This window comes from Dreissena polymorpha, chromosome 3 (genome assembly GCF_020536995.1).
Source record: "Dreissena polymorpha isolate Duluth1 chromosome 3, UMN_Dpol_1.0, whole genome shotgun sequence".
Taxonomy (NCBI): domain Eukaryota; kingdom Metazoa; phylum Mollusca; class Bivalvia; order Myida; family Dreissenidae; genus Dreissena; species Dreissena polymorpha.
In genome coordinates this window covers 72,280,188-72,296,285 of record NC_068357.1, presented here as the reverse complement: position 1 = coordinate 72,296,285, position 16,098 = coordinate 72,280,188, and the positions used below count along the sequence as shown (strand labels likewise).

At 32.8% G+C, this 16,098-nt stretch overlaps 1 protein-coding gene across 1 annotated transcript in view; it reads right to left on the bottom strand.

Annotated features, from left to right (window-relative positions):
- LOC127874714 (ribosomal protein S6 kinase delta-1-like) overlaps positions 1-15,984 on the bottom strand; it is a 34,060-nt gene extending 18,076 nt beyond the window's left edge. Inside the window, exons 1-7 of the mRNA XM_052419249.1 lie at positions 15,845-15,984; positions 15,423-15,458; positions 13,066-13,183; positions 11,193-11,308; positions 10,285-10,487; positions 9,487-9,713; positions 9,137-9,201 (exon numbers count right to left, since the gene is read on the bottom strand). Of these exons, the coding sequence (XP_052275209.1) occupies positions 9,137-9,201; positions 9,487-9,713; positions 10,285-10,487; positions 11,193-11,308; positions 13,066-13,183; positions 15,423-15,458; positions 15,845-15,940 (861 nt within the window). The 5' untranslated portion in view covers positions 15,941-15,984. The remainder of the gene's footprint in view (positions 1-9,136; positions 9,202-9,486; positions 9,714-10,284; positions 10,488-11,192; positions 11,309-13,065; positions 13,184-15,422; positions 15,459-15,844) is intronic.
- Positions 15,985-16,098: the final 114 nt, after the last annotated feature.

The following is a 16,098-nucleotide window of genomic DNA, read 5'->3' as shown; positions in this document are numbered from 1 at the left end:
GACCTTAAGGGATGACCTTGACTTTGAAGGATGACCTTGACCTTGAACTGCCACCACTCAAAATGTGCAGCTTCATGAGAAGGCCACTATGAATTTATTTATTTTTTGACATTGAAGGATGACCTTGACCTTGAACTTCCACCACTCAAAATGTGCAGCTTCATGATAACGCCGCTTTGAATTTTTTACATATTTTTTTTTTACCTTTGACCTTGAAGGATGACCTTGACCTAGAAAGATGACCTTGACCTTGAACTTCCACCACTCAAAATGTGCAGCTTAATGATATTGCTGCTTTGATTTATTTTTTTTTATTTTTTTTTTTTATTCAATATAACTAAAAAAAAGCAAACATTATACATGTACATACATTGCAAACATTTTTTCCTTCAAGAAGATAACAATACAGTTATGGGTGCATATGCACGTACAATAGAATGTTATTGTTTTTTTTTTAAATATTTTTTCTTCAAAATATACCCACTCCGCATGGAACAATAGTGATAATTGTGGTTTAACCAGAGGTTATTATTTATGTCTTTTTGCAATATGAAGAGTTAACAAAAGAAAAAAAAAGTAAGAAAGAAGTATAAAAAAGGAGAAGCTGGAAGCTCAAAACTGACCGTCAAGTAATCTCTGATAAATTGTATTAAATTGTTCAAGATTATCGTTTTTTAGGGCTATTTCTTGTTCTATATCAAAGCGTAATTTTAGGAATGTAAGGAAATTGTTGAAATCATATGGTTGGTGCATTGTTTTCAATTTAAATATATAATATTTCATTAAATAAATGATGAAATTAATTGTTTGCATGTTTTTATTATATTCCATCTGTCCAAAACAAATTAATTCGTAGTTAAAATATAATAAAATGCCTTTATCATACATGTAGTCCGCTAATCTGTTCCATAAATGTTGTGCTACCCGGCATTTCCAAAACAAGTGTTCAATATCTTCATCGTATTCATTGCACAGATCACATAAGTTAGAGTTAGTTAGTTTGCACCGGAAGAGGTATGTATTTGTAGCTGTTAAACGCATAATATATTTATATTGGAAGCATCTTAAATTTGTGTCCGTACAAGTTTTGAACACTAGCGTGTATATCTTTGCCCAATTTAACTCTTTATTTTGAAAAATATTTTGCCATCTATTTTCCGCATTCGAATTTGTATTTTTTATTTCAGATAGCTGAAGATTGTATAAAAATTTATTTGGTTGGTACGAAGTTTTGATTATATCTAGTAATGATTTTTTCCTTGATCCTGTTATAAAACGCTCATCTACAAGTTCCAATATGTCTTTTGGTATGTTATTTATAAGACTATTGTATTTAAGAAAGTCATTGTCTGATGCATTAAAGATATATTTGAAGTCAGTAAAGCTATAAAATTTCTTCACGCGAAAGTCAATTAACTGATCGACAAATACGATTCCTTTGTCGTGCCAATCTTTCCAGTACAAAGTTTTATTTTCAATTTGTATTTTACTATTATTCCATATAATATGTTTGCTGAAGTTGTGTTTATAGCAATTTTTACATGTATTCCATCCTTGAATTATGTTTTTTAAAAATTCGTTGTCTTTACATATACGTTTAATATCTTTAGTTTGTAAATTTGATTCAAATAGTAATTCTCCTCCGTATTTCTGTAGGATTGTATCATATATACACTTCCACATACTATTATTTTCTGTAAGCAGTCGTTTAACCCATGACCCCTTTATAGAATTTAGGAACATTTCAATGTCTGTTAATTTAAGGCCTCCATTTGTATAATTCATTATTATTTTGCTGCGTTTTATTTTGTCGGGTTTACCATCCCATAAGAAGTTAAAAATTTCCTTAGTTATTTTTTGTATGGTGTGTTGAGGAGGGTTTGGTAATACAGTGAATGGATATACTAATTTTGGTAGTGCGAATGTTTTTATTACTGTAATTTTCCCTAGTAAGGTCAATTTTCTGTGGTGCCATTGTTTAAGACAATTACTGAATGCACATAATTTTGGTTCTAAGTTCATGGACATATTTTTTATTTTACAATTATAAAAGGATAACCCAAGAGTGTTTGCAGATTCTGATGTCCAAATAAATTTGTGATCATTGCAAAACCGGATTGTAGTATTCTTGAAAAGCCCTACTCTTAAAACTGTTGATTTTGAATTGTTAAGGTTTAATCCAGATGTTTTCCCAAATTGTGTTATTACATTGACCAAATTTTCAAAAGAGTTTTGTTCACCGTTATTGAAAAAGGTTGCGTCGTCTGCGAAGAGCGACTGTTTTATTTCTATATTATTTACAACAATACCCCTAATGTTCTGGTCTTTTTCAATATAATTAGACAATATTTCGATACATATTACAAACAGGGACGATGAGAGAGGGCAACCTTGCCTAACGCCATTTTTTATCTTAAAACTTTCCGACATGTATCCATTGTTCATAATAATACTACTTATATCATGGTAAAACAGCTTTACCCAACGGATAAGATCATCGCCGAAATTAAAATGCTGTAGACACTTAAACATAAATTCATGATTTAAAGTATCATATGCCTTTTCAAAATCTGAAAAAAATAAAAGACCGGGTATTTGTTTGTTTTCAAGGTATTCGATTATTTCGAAAATGAGTCTGACATTCTCCCCAATATATCTCCCTTTTATGAAACCTGTTTGTGAAGGTGCTATTATTGAGGATATCGTTTTTTTAATTCTATTAGCGATGGCTTTTGTAGCTATTTTGTAGTCTACATTAAGTAATGATATTGGTCGCCAATTTGTTAAAATAGTGGTATCCTTGTTAGGTTTAGGGATTAGTGATATAATGCTTTGTTTTTGAAAGTCAGTTAGATGTCCGTGTATAAATGAATAGTTTATTGATTCGATGAAAGTTTTTTTAATGTCATCCCAAAAGGTTTTATAAAATTCTACCGTTAGTCCATCTGAGCCCGGGCTCTTGTCATTTTTCATTTCTTTTAAGGCATTATAACATTCTTCTTCGGTTAGGATACCTTCACATATATTTTTATTGTTTTCACTAAGGCGGTTTATCGGTGTGTTAAAGAAATCAATATTTGATGTTTTATCATACTGTTTTTGATAAATGGATTGATAGAATTTCACTTCTTCTGTTAATATTTCATTTTGATTTGTTATAAATTTATCATTCACTTTTATACATTTAATAGTTTTCTTCTCTGCGTGTCTTTTTTCTAGGTTTGCGAAAAAAGCACTGTTTTTTTCATTACTTTCAACGTATATAGCTTTTGATCGCAGTAAAATACCGTTGATTTTTTTGTCTCTTAAATTATCCAATAACATTTTTTTATTTGATAATTCTTTTGTGTCTATATTATCCTTACGTATCAAGTTTTGTTCAAGAGCTTCTATTTCTTGAATTAGTTCTTTTTCTTGTTTATTGTCTTCTTTTTTCTTTTGACTAGCAAATTTTATAGTTGCATTTCTAATATTTCCTTTTACCAATTCCCATTTAGTGTTTGCGTTTGAGTGTTTATTGTTGTTTAAAACTTCTTGCGATGTGTTTTTAATTAGTGATTTATATTCGGTATTTAACAGAAGGCTGTTGTTTATTTTAAAATAACCAGGTCCCCGTTTTTGTGATGTGAAATTCATTTTTAATATAACACATGAATGATCTGTTTTATATCCTGTTTGAATAATACAATTTTTTGTTATATTGCATAATGTATCTGTGATAAGAAAAAAGTCAAGTCTGCTGAAAATTGTCGGTTTACCGTTAGAGTGCCATGTAAATTGACATTTATTAGGATTATGCATTCTCCAAACATCGATTAAATTATTTTCGTCTATAATTTTATTTAAGTTATCTCGACAATGTTTATGTGTATCGGCTCGGCCGTTTTTCTTGTCTAAATTAGTGTCTAAAACAGTATTAAAGTCACCCCCGATTAAAATATTTTCGTTGGTATCTTGTAAGAATTTAGCTAGAGTTTTGAAAAGAAGGGTGTCGTCTTTGTTAGGCCCATAAATATTAATAATCGTAAGACTTTGTTCATTGATTTCTAGTGTTAAGGCTTGAAGACGACCCGGTATAATTTCTTTGTAATTTAATATTTTTACTGGCAGTGTATCGTTAATGAGGATTGCTACTCCTTCGCTGTTTGATTTCGTGCCACTAAAATAGGCTTGTCCCTTCCACTCCCGTTCCCATGATTCTACTATGCTTTTGGTCGAATGTGTTTCTTGCAATAGGTACAACGCAAATTTTTTATTTCTTAACCATTCGAAAACTTGATTTCTCTTTTGTTTATTACCTAAACCTTTAACATTCATTGATAATATTACTGTTTCCATTTTACTTTATAGTAGTTTGATTTGAACCAGTCAGAGAGTTTCCAGTTATTCAATTGTGTCAAAAGATTCATTTTTAGTGCTACCAAATTATTATTTGTTGACGTGTTATATTATAAAAAGAATCGTTCCAAACAAGGGTGTTAGCGACCCTTTACTATTCATTATTTCTATACATGTAAGTATTTACTGTACACGCAGTTGTGGCTTTTTACTTATTAATACAAGAGTATTTTCCAGCTATTCACTTCAATCAATTTGTGTATAATCATGTGTAGTTAATGTGAATAAGAAAAAAATATTAATTGTTATGCCAATGTAGTTAGACTATTTGTTTTTTGAATATGTGTTCAGTGCTTGTTTTAATTTTGTTAATAGCGTGTTGTTTTTTTCTGTTAAAAGAAGGTATTACATCACGATATTGTAACATCGTATGTACAAGTACAAGTACTTAATTGATGGTATAAGTTACATTGTGCAAATATACATCACAATAACAATTAATCATAAAAATGCAATACATGTAGATATATTATTATGCAGAGTTTCTAAAGCAGAGTGTTCAACGCAGTTTTAGTATTATTTTTATATCTAGTTTAGTACACATAAAAAAGTAACATAATTTATTATTGTGTAACCATTCTGGTGTTATTTTTTTAACTTGTGTATCTCAAGATTACATATACTTATTACCAAATAATTTACCAATAAAATGTCTACAAAAGTTATTCATCATGCTTACAATTATTCTTACGCAAATGATCTATATATATCTTCTTTTTTAATTTCAAATTAAAGCCAAAAAAAAGGACTCTTTAAGGTGTTATACTATATTACCTTAGAACTAGTATACTACACAATAAAGGTATTTTTTTGAGTAAAGTCAAAAAATCAAAATAAAAAATAGCATACTTGTATAAAAAAAACACAATTTCATCATATACAATTAGAAAAAGACTATATAACATCTTCCCAATTACAGATATTTGATTAAGATTCACATAAAATAAAAAAGTTACCACAGCTAAAGCAATACTATATAAATTTAGCAACATTGTACTATATAGTATAGGTATCTTTAAGAGTATGGTTTAAACTAAAGGCTAAACATAGCACAGATGTATCAAAAGAAAAATCATATACAGTTAAAGGTACGTACTATTCATTATATTCTCAATTATACAAATTTGATATACTTTTGATACATAGATACGCATTTGATGGAAATGTTACAATTTACATTTCCTTTCAATAGTTTGTCATTGATTTAACTTTGCGTTTTTATAAAAATCCACACAATTATTAAAATGTATAACAAAATACATATGCTAACCCTATTTGTCACTCTCACATCGAAAAAAAGCAACAACAAATACATAAAAAAAACTGTGAGATTGACTAAGGGTTCATAAAGGACATATGTTAAATTAATGTAAGATATAATTAATGTACTATACAGGCATATTTTTATTTTTAAGATTAAATGAATAACACCCCCCCCCGCCCTATAAAAAATGAACGAACAAAGGTTACTCTCACATTGAAAACGAAATTGTGAGAATATCCTTGGGGGTGTATGGTAAAAAAAAAAATTATTTTTTTTACCTTTGACCTTGAAGGATGCCTTGACCCTGAAGAATGACCTTGACCTTGAAATTCCACCACTCAAAATGTGCAGTTTCATGAGAACGATGATTTGAAATTATTTTATTTTTGACTTTTGACCTTGAAGGTTGACCTTGACCTTGAAGGATGACCTTGACCTTGAACTTCCACCACTCAAAATGTGCAGCTTCATGAGAACGCCGCTTTGAATTTTTAATTTTCTTTTTTACCTTGAAGAATGACCTTGACCTTGAATTTCCACCACTCAAAATGTGCAGCTTCATGAGATAAACATGCATAATATTAAAATTTTTATGGCCAATGTTAAAGTTTTCGGACGAACAGACACCATATATTTGACATTTGACCTTGAAGGATGACCTTGACCTTCACCTTTCACCACTCAAAATGTTCAGCTCCATAAGATACACATGCATGCCAAATATCAAGTTGCTATCTTCAATATTGAAAAAGTTATGGCAAATGTTAAAGTTTTCGGACGGACAGACACCATAAATTTGACATTTGACCTTGAAGGATGACCTTGACCTTTCACCACTCAAAATGTGCAGCTCTATGAGATACACATTCATGCCAAATATCAAGTTGCTATCTTCAAAAGTGAAAAAGTTATGGCCAATGTTAAAGTTTTTTTCGGACGGACAGACAGACTGACTGACATATTGATGGACAGTTTGACTGCTATATGCCACCCTACCAGGGGCATAAAAATTATTTTTGGGGGATGGGGGGTGGGGGGGTATAGTGTGTGGGTGTGGTGGTCATTTATTAGATGATCTTTAATTTAAAAAAAAATAATGGGGGGATTGAGGGGGGATTCGGGAGGGATGGTTTGGGGGGAGTCTATTATGGTATGTCAGGTAAAAGTTGTTTTGTCAAAGTACCAATCGAATCTATTCATAAATAATGAAGTTATGGCAATTTTAGCAAAATTTAATAATTTGACCTTGAGAGTCAAGGTCATTCAAAGGTTAAGGTAAAATTCAACTTACCACGTACAGTACCCTCATGATAGCATGAAAGTATTTGAAGTTTAAAAGCAATAGCCTTGATACTTTAGAAGTAAAGTGGATCTAAACACAAAATGTAACCATATATTCAAAGTAACTAAGTCAAAAACGGGCCATAATTCCGTAAAAATGACAACCAGAGTTATGCAACTTGTCCTTTACTGTCCCCTTATGATAGTTTGCGAGTGTAGTATGAAAGCAATATCTATGATACTTTAGGGGTAAAGTGGACCAAAACACAAAACTTAACCAAATTTTCAAGTATAAAGGGCCCATAATTCTGTCAAAATGCCAGTCAGAGTTACATAACTTTGCCTGCACAGTCCCCTTACGATAGTTAGTAAGTGTTGCAAGTATGAAAGCAATAGCTTTGATACTTTAGGAAAAAAAGGACCTAAACACAAAACTTAACCAAATTTTAAATTTTCTAAGTATTAAAAGGGCACATAATTCTGTCAAAATGCCAGTCAGAGTTACATAACTTTGCCTGCACAGTCCCCTTATGATAGTTGGTAAGTGTAGCAAGTATGAAAGCAATAGCTTTGATACTTAAGGAATAAAATGGACCTAAACACAAAACTTAACCAAAATTTTCAATTTTCTAAATATAAAAAGGGCACATAATTCTGTCAAAATGCAAGCCAGAGTAATCTAACTTTGCCTGCCCAGTCCCCTCATGATAGAAAGTAAGTGTACCAAGTTTGAATGCAATAGCATTGATACTTTATGAGAAAAGTGGACCTAAACGCAAAACTTAACCGGAAGCCGACGCCAAGGTGATGACAATAGCTCATAATTTTTTTTCAAAAAATAGATGAGCTAAAAAGCCTAACATTTTTCAACACGCACAGTTTTGATGGGATCATACTCATATCTTTAAAGTTCCCACATTTCAATGCAAAGTCTACATAGTTACATTTCGGTCTTTAACAGCGTGCATGCCCATAGCAGTACTTCATATTGATTTCACTTTGATTAATAATGATTTAACTCCAATCATTAAATTTTCTTAACATTATTTCACTACAAATACTTTTACTTTAACAGAATTTGAATTATAAAACAAGACTTATGTGTAAACAAATAATTACTTGATAATGGTTTGTAATATTTATAAATGCAATTATAATTTTCTGACAGAACTACATGACTACACTGACTTTTTAAAATTAAAATTGAATGCTTTGTCTTTTATCAGTGTGAATAATTTTTTTAACGTGAATGTCAATTTATTTTCCTCTTCTCAAGGAGCAGTACTCTTACAGTCAAGGAAATTAATATAAGAAACAAAACAGACAATAGTCACTCAATAATAGAATTTACGAAGAATTCTGACAAATTAATTTGCGCTATAACTCAACCCTCAACTATCTAATTGTCTCTCCCATGAGTTGAACAGGTTGCATTGCACTAAGAGCTGAACACGGAGATCTAAAAGACCCAGAATTATTTTAATTATCCCAGGAACAGAACGTCTCTTATGTCTAACACTATCCAATACTGAGGTTCCCTCCTAAAGCACTATCATCCCTTATTGTGATATATTCTTTTTGTCATCTAATTAACTGACATGGTAGCTCCTGACCAACCATTGGGTGGGCTGGTTCGGAGCTACGGTTGACGCCTAAAATACCTCTTTTGGCATGATGTTGCTAATATTTACATAAAATATTACAAACAAAGAACTCTCAATAGGCTACTTTCCTAGTTAAGTAGTATTAACCCAGCAAATTCACTATTTGTTCACAATACTCTTACAGTATGTCAGAAAAATGCCAAAGTGTGAAGCAAAACAGGCATTACTGTCCAGGTACAAAAATTAAACACTGTCATTAACAAACTTTTGGAAGGGACAAGTTGCAGATCTAGATCATTATTAAGTCAACCTGGTGAGTTGCTAAGCTAGAAAGTATTGTTCCTCATAGTGTTATGAAGTTCATGTGATTTATTTTATACTCATTTTTTTTTTGTCATTCATATTAACTGTAATTTGTTTTTAAGTCCTTAAAATGTTCGTTGACATGTTAAGATTTCTCAATATATTGTCAAGGTCATCAACTAAATAAAATGGGAAAAGCAAACTACCGGTATGTGTACAAAGTGCCCCACACAACACTTAACAATTAACTTACACCTCGCTATTCAATTGCCTTTTGGAAACTCACCTTTAGCCCACCATCATCAGTCTCATCATCGACAGAACCAACAGGTGTAGCAGCATTTTCCATCTCTTTAAAAAAACAATTTTCAAAAATAATCATACATATTAAAGAATAGCGCTGATGAAGATGTTTTCAGATAAGAGAAAACATACTAATAAAGTACTGTAATTTTTTTAATTGGACAATTATACAAATATAAAGATTTGAATTAAAAACCAAACAGTAGAGTTTATTTCTCAACAGCACTTAGGGCTCAATGCATTACAATATTAAGAGCACCGGTAAATCTAATTAAGATTCTTTACTGTAAGAGATGAGCTCTCAAAGAAAGAGACTTAAGATTGTCTAGGTACCTGTACAAGTATGGACTGCCTCTAAGATCCAGCTTTTACTGGTATGAAGCCCCTGAGACTCGTCACTTTCTTGTTTGCCTGATGCCAGGGGATCAAAGAAGGCCATGTCTGTGTCAGGGAGAGGGGTGCCGAGCGTGGAGTCCACATCTGTGTCATCCTCGTATGAGTTCAAGCTGATGTTGTCTGGTACAGCCGGGAACTTCCATACACCTTCCAACATGGGCTCACTGGGGTAGTTATCAAATAGGAGATTACCCTTTAACGCTCAGATGCGTATTTTGACTAGTTTGTAGTCCCTTAGAAAATCCAATTAAAATACAGACTTTTTTAACAGATCCAAGTTTTAAAGGCTTAAGTTCCAACCCTAAGATAACGCTGAGCAGCAAACAGCATACAACCTGATCAGCCTGCGAGTTACTTGCAGGCTTCTCTGGTTTATTGCTGGTTGCATATAGCCTTTATAAATTTGCTTCAGAGTGGGAAAGGGTTAACACAGAATATATTTTAGGGTACACACATAACATATGAGGGTAAAACTCAGAGATTATGCAATTGTAAACACATAACAAAGTATAAAAGAGGGTTAACACAGAATGTGTAAATGTTAACACTGAATATAAAAGATTTGACACACAAAAAACCTGTTGTCTTTTTTTTATGAGAAAATTTAAAGACAATACTTCCATGATATGAATACATAAACTCTGAATCATCCGTATGCACATTGGATACAATGTTCACAGTAACCAGCCGTAAAATAGCACACATATATTGAAAGCATTCATTAGGTGTACAGACCTGTTCAGGTCAGTTTTGACTTCCAAAACATTGGGTGCCTGATGCTCTGTTGACGTGTCTCTACTGAGTTGGGTGCTAGATTTAGATACTCGACTGGTTACATTTGTCTCATTTTTACCCACAGTGGCTGGATTGGAATGAAGGATATCCAGTCTGGATGGCTTAAGAAGAAGACCGGAAAGCCCTTCAACAACTTTTCCACCCTGAAAAAGTACAAATCAGTGCTCCCACTCAATATTTGAACTGGGTATAAGTGCATGTTACTTTAAAGAAATACATGTACACTCACAGAACACTTGGGGTTGGGGGTGGAAATGTGCACTCTATGGAAGGTCATTTCACTAAATTGAACTTGATTTAATACCTCTAATAATCTCGCCATAAAACTAAGAATGAAAACTCAACAGGGGCAAAAACCATGGCTTTCCCTGGCTCACAATTTTCTTAGCCAAATTCACCTTGCTATGACATAAGTCTTCTTTTTGGCTGTTTTTTAGGTGGTATAATGAAGAAAAGCCAAATAGAATAGTCTTAGGCCAAACTGGTCAATTTGTAGCCATTGCTAATTTTTTGAAATGGAAGAGTAAGCCCTCATAGCTCCAGAATTATAAAGCATTGCAAAAAAATCAAGTTCCCTTCCATGAGTTTTCAAAGTTTCAAATTATAAGTCTTATCACTATTAAAGTTTTGAAAGAAACATAAAAATTGTAGCTAGACAGCCATACAGACAGATACGGTAATGACTAAAGAGTAAAAAAAGTTTGTATACATGCATTTGTAGAGCCCCAATTAATGTAAACATAACTTAAAGTACTCAATTATATCCCTTATTCTTAATTATGATTGGGTTATACTCTTATTCTTGCCAATGCCATCTGTTGTTCCATTAAATCATACATGATTTGTACCTCTAAGAACTTGTTGAAGTGTTGTGAACGGTACAGGTGGGGTTGCTGACCAATGAAGTTGAGAAGGTCAAGAGCACTGCTACGTCTCTCTTCAATCACCTGCTCCTCAAAGCGCCCTGAAGGAATGAACAACTATGGCGATTGTTTTTGCGGTACCAGTCCAATTGGGAAACAAGAAACCGTCGGAGACAGGTGATGCTCCCCAAAAGTTTTTTTGTCACAATATTGCAATATATATTCAGATAAGAGGAAACGTCTTGGGGGTACAGTAGTTGGGGGGACAAGAATTTATTTTTAGAAAGTTTCAAAGGGCCATAACTCTGTGAAAAATCATCCAACCAGAACCTGCTGATAATATGCACATCTCCTCTTGGTAGTGAAGCTTCCCATAAAGTTTCATTGAATTCCAGTCATTAGTTGCTGAGAAATAGCCCGGACAAGAATTGCACTATATGTACAGTTAATGGAAAATTTCAAATGGCCATAACTCTGTGATAAATCATCGGACCAGAACCGGCTGATAATATGCACATCTCTTGGTAGTGAAGCTTCCCATAAAGTTTCATTGAATTCCGGTCATTAATTGCTGAGAAATAGCCTGGACAAGAATTGCACTATATGCACAGTTAATGGAAAATTTCAAAGGGCCATAACTCTGTGACAAAATCATCCGACCAGAACCCGCTGATAATATGCACATTTCCTATTGGTAGTGAAGCTTCCCATAAAGTTTCATTGAATTCAGGTCATTAGTTGTTGAGAAATTGCCCGGACAAGAATTGCACTTTATGTACAGTTAATGGCAAATTTCAAAGGGCCATAACTCTGTGAACAATCATCCGACCAGAACCCGCTGATAATATGCACATCTCCTCTTGGTAGTGAAGCTTCCCATAAAGTTTCATTGAATTCCGGTCATTAGTTGCTGAGAAATAGCCGGACAAAAATTGTGCACGGACAGACACACGGACTCACTGACGGACATATGAAGCGGCAACTATATGCTCCCACCCAAACATTTTTTTGGGGGAGCAAACATTTTTTTTAAACCTTCAGTTGGGAACATTTTGGATAGCTATTGGGAAATTTGCTTGATGCTCAGAATCAGACAAAACTCTTCAGTTTAACTGCATGTTGTATACAAGTGCAAACAAAAAAGAGATGAACACTTCTATATTAACTATGCAGGATTCTATATACTCTTTCAATGCAACACCTCAATCCAAACTGAAGTTATTAACCTTTTCCCACTCAGATGCAAAGTAAACAGAATTAAACCAGAACAGCTTGTGAGTAACTCACAGGCTGTTCAGGTTTTATGCTGTTTGCTGCTGATCAGTATCTAAGGATTGGAAATGAAGCCTTTAAAACTTGAATTAAAGATCTTTTAATTGTTGGCCTATTTTCCAAATTCATAACCAAAGCAACACATTTTTTTTTAGAATGTGGACAAAATTGCAGTAAAAATGAACATGAAATGGGTACCAAGTTTACAGACTCTTACAGGGTCTATGTCATTAAAAAGGCCTTAAAGGTGCGACTTCTTTACAAATCTGAATAAGAAAAAAGGTCATTGCACATCCCATCAATGAAATCTAGCCACAAATTAAGTCTCAAGACTATTCTAATTATATTTTCAAGAACTGCTTCATACAAAATGTATACTGTGATTATCTATAAGCCATCAGCAAGCAAACGATCATTCAAATTGGCTATAGACAATTGTGTCTGGCTACAAATGTTTGGTCATAAAACCACATAAGGCAGACAAAATGGAAACACTTTCTACTTTTATGGTACATTTTGCAAACAGCCATGATAAGCTTTTTCAAAGCCCAGTTTTTCCGTAACATAATGGTTGATCATTACGTACCGAAGAGTTTGGGCTTTGCAAACATCGGAAACTCAACTCTACGATGAAGTGACTTGTGCAGGGTGACCAAGACCTTGTTAAGCTCCTTGAAGTCATTGTAACGCTTCCAGATTACAATCTGAAAAAAAAGAAAGCTGCAGTCAAATATACATAACACAATTTCAATGTATTCAACATAACTTACCCTAATTACTTGTAGTTTTCTTACACTAAAAAAATTCGTGTTTTTAGATGTCGAACATTTTAGATACCAAAAAACTTTATATAAAATACAGGTACCCTAAATTTTTAGCAATGGCATTGACGATCGTATACGGCTATGCAATGTGTCAATTGTTTAAACGAATTAATAACACACGCTTGTAAAATACCACAGGACTGGGTAAATTTTCAAAAACCTTTTATACATGTTTCACTATAAGGTGTTCGGTGAAACCATTTTTAAATAATTATTTTGGATAAAAACAAAGGTGTCTGAAAATTTTGAGTGTTCGAAAACATAGAGTAATTAAGGTACATGTAAATGAGAATTAAAGCAGTAATGTTTAAACTGCTAAGTAACTCAGGAATAATTAATCCATGAGGATGAAGACTAGTCATTTATAGTTTGTCTGGTTTATTTTCTATTTTACCAATAAAGAATGCACTTTTGTTTGCTGTTGTCTTAATGGAAGCAGTTTCATAATGTACTGTATGTTACAGCAGTCATATTGCAGACAGTGTTGCGGCAAGGTATCAACTTAAAGCGGGTATATACGATTTTTTATATGTGTTTAATTGTAATATATTGATAAAATATGTTACAATAACACAAAATAGGCAAGAAAAATTATACATTAAAGCCGAATTTCATAAAATGCAGCAAAGACAATTAAGCGTATGAGCGTTACGCGAATTTAAATTTGGTTTAAATGTCGTTGATAAACAGAATTTCACATTACAGCGCCTAAGTCCTCCTTACAGCCCGGATTTGGCCCCTATGGACTTCCGCGTCTTCCCGAAAGTTAAATCACAGTTGCGCGGTATTCGCTTTGCAAGTAAACAGGAACTTACAGTTGCAGCAAAGCGAATCGTGTTGTCTTTTGACGCTGACTGGTATAGAGACACTTTTGACAAGCGGATTTCCCGGCACATAAAGTGCATTGGCGTTGGAGGTGATTATGTGGAAAAGATTTGACAGTTGTTAACTTCATAACGTCATTGACGTTGAACAGAAACGTTACACGTGCGTCGTTGTGCGCATTGTGCACATGTTTAAATCTCTGATGTATATTTATTGTTTTATGTATTTCCATGATATTTGGAGAGTAGATTTGGAAAGGACGAAATATTCTTAACATGCTATTTGTTTGTCCATTTATGTTACCAAATGAAAGTTATAGCAAAAATCCACGAACTTCTGGAACACCCCTCGTAAGTTTAGATGCACATCGTACATGTATGGTATACATGCTGGCGAATTCGGCTGTACAGCCGTTTTCAATTTCAGAATTAAATATCTGGCTTATTTCGCATTTTTTTACACATGTTCTTCTTAACTTTTATTTTAATTTATATTGAAATATATATATAATAAGTTTTTTACACAGTTTATATAAATTCATAAATATTTGACAAAATCGTATACACCCGCTTTAATGAATGCCTGAATATTTTTTATGTAAAATTTCAACACATTAATATTAACATAAATACAATGAATATGTTGCAACCATAATGGAAACTGCATGGAGAAAAGACAGACAGACAGAATAGTTTATTAACGTATCACTTTTGTACATAAAACACAATAAAACAGTACAAAATCATTATATATATACAGGGCCCTCAATCTGTCAAAATTCGGCCGCATCCCCCCCCCCCCCCCTGAAAAGTATACTTTTTTCCCCTTTTGGGGGGAAAAATTCCCCCTAAAAAAAAAAAAAAAATTTTTTTTTTATAGATAGATGTCTCATGATTACTATATCATAATTCTTTTTTAATTTAATCTTGTCAAACATACTAAATTATGAAATAAGCAATGAATAAAGTGCAAACATGTACATATGTAATAATTAGAGAGTAAGTTAAAAATCCCCCAAAAAGGGAAACGCCGCAAAAATTCCCCCTGCTATGGGTAGCAACCCGCTTCCCCAAAAATGGATTGAGGGCCCTGATATATATGTACAAAACCACTCTAAAAGAGTTATGAGAGACGAGAAAATGTCTGGGACAGGCTGAAAAATACTGCCACCCTTTTACTATTTGCTCACAACAAGGAACAGTGAAATTAAAGCCAATAACCCCTTTCTGCTATTTAATGGCATTTGCCTAGATAGGCTAGAACATTGTTCACAGTTTTTAGTAATATTCCTTACCTCTGTTAAGCTTTCTGGTGCATTAACTGGAAACACCTGAAACATAATTATTTAAACATATTGGATCTATAATAAAATATTATGAAATTATCAAAGCATTATCTTGGTTACTGAAAGTTGTATAAGGCAGTGAATTATAGCATTAGTATTTTGTTCTGGGAATTTAAGAATAATCAATTTGGTATTTTTTTTAAAATAAACACTTACTTAATTTAACATTTTATAAAGCGTTTTCTTTAAAGTCCCAGGAGATTTCTTCTCAGGCTTGGCTGCAATTTAAGTGGTGATTTAAGGAATAAAACAACACTAACACATTTATTTTTTCAATTTGTTTTTAATTTAAATTAGATTAAATGACGACTAAATTAAGTCAGGCTTAGTTTATACTCATATAATATTATATTATTGCATTTGGCACGTACCTTGGCAGTAACCTTGTATATTGTAAAACCTTTCGGGTGGTTTGTTGGGTCTGTAACCTCAAAATACCAAATCTTGTCGGAGGCGGAAGCAGCCATTTCATCCTGTAAGTTGTAACCTTTAAGTTTTGACAGATTTTACGACATTACAAAGCGCATAAACAAACAATAATATGACGATATAATTTCTTTCTCATTTAACAGAACTAATTTTGTTCACAAAACATGTCAGAAATGGTATTTTAAATGAACACAGT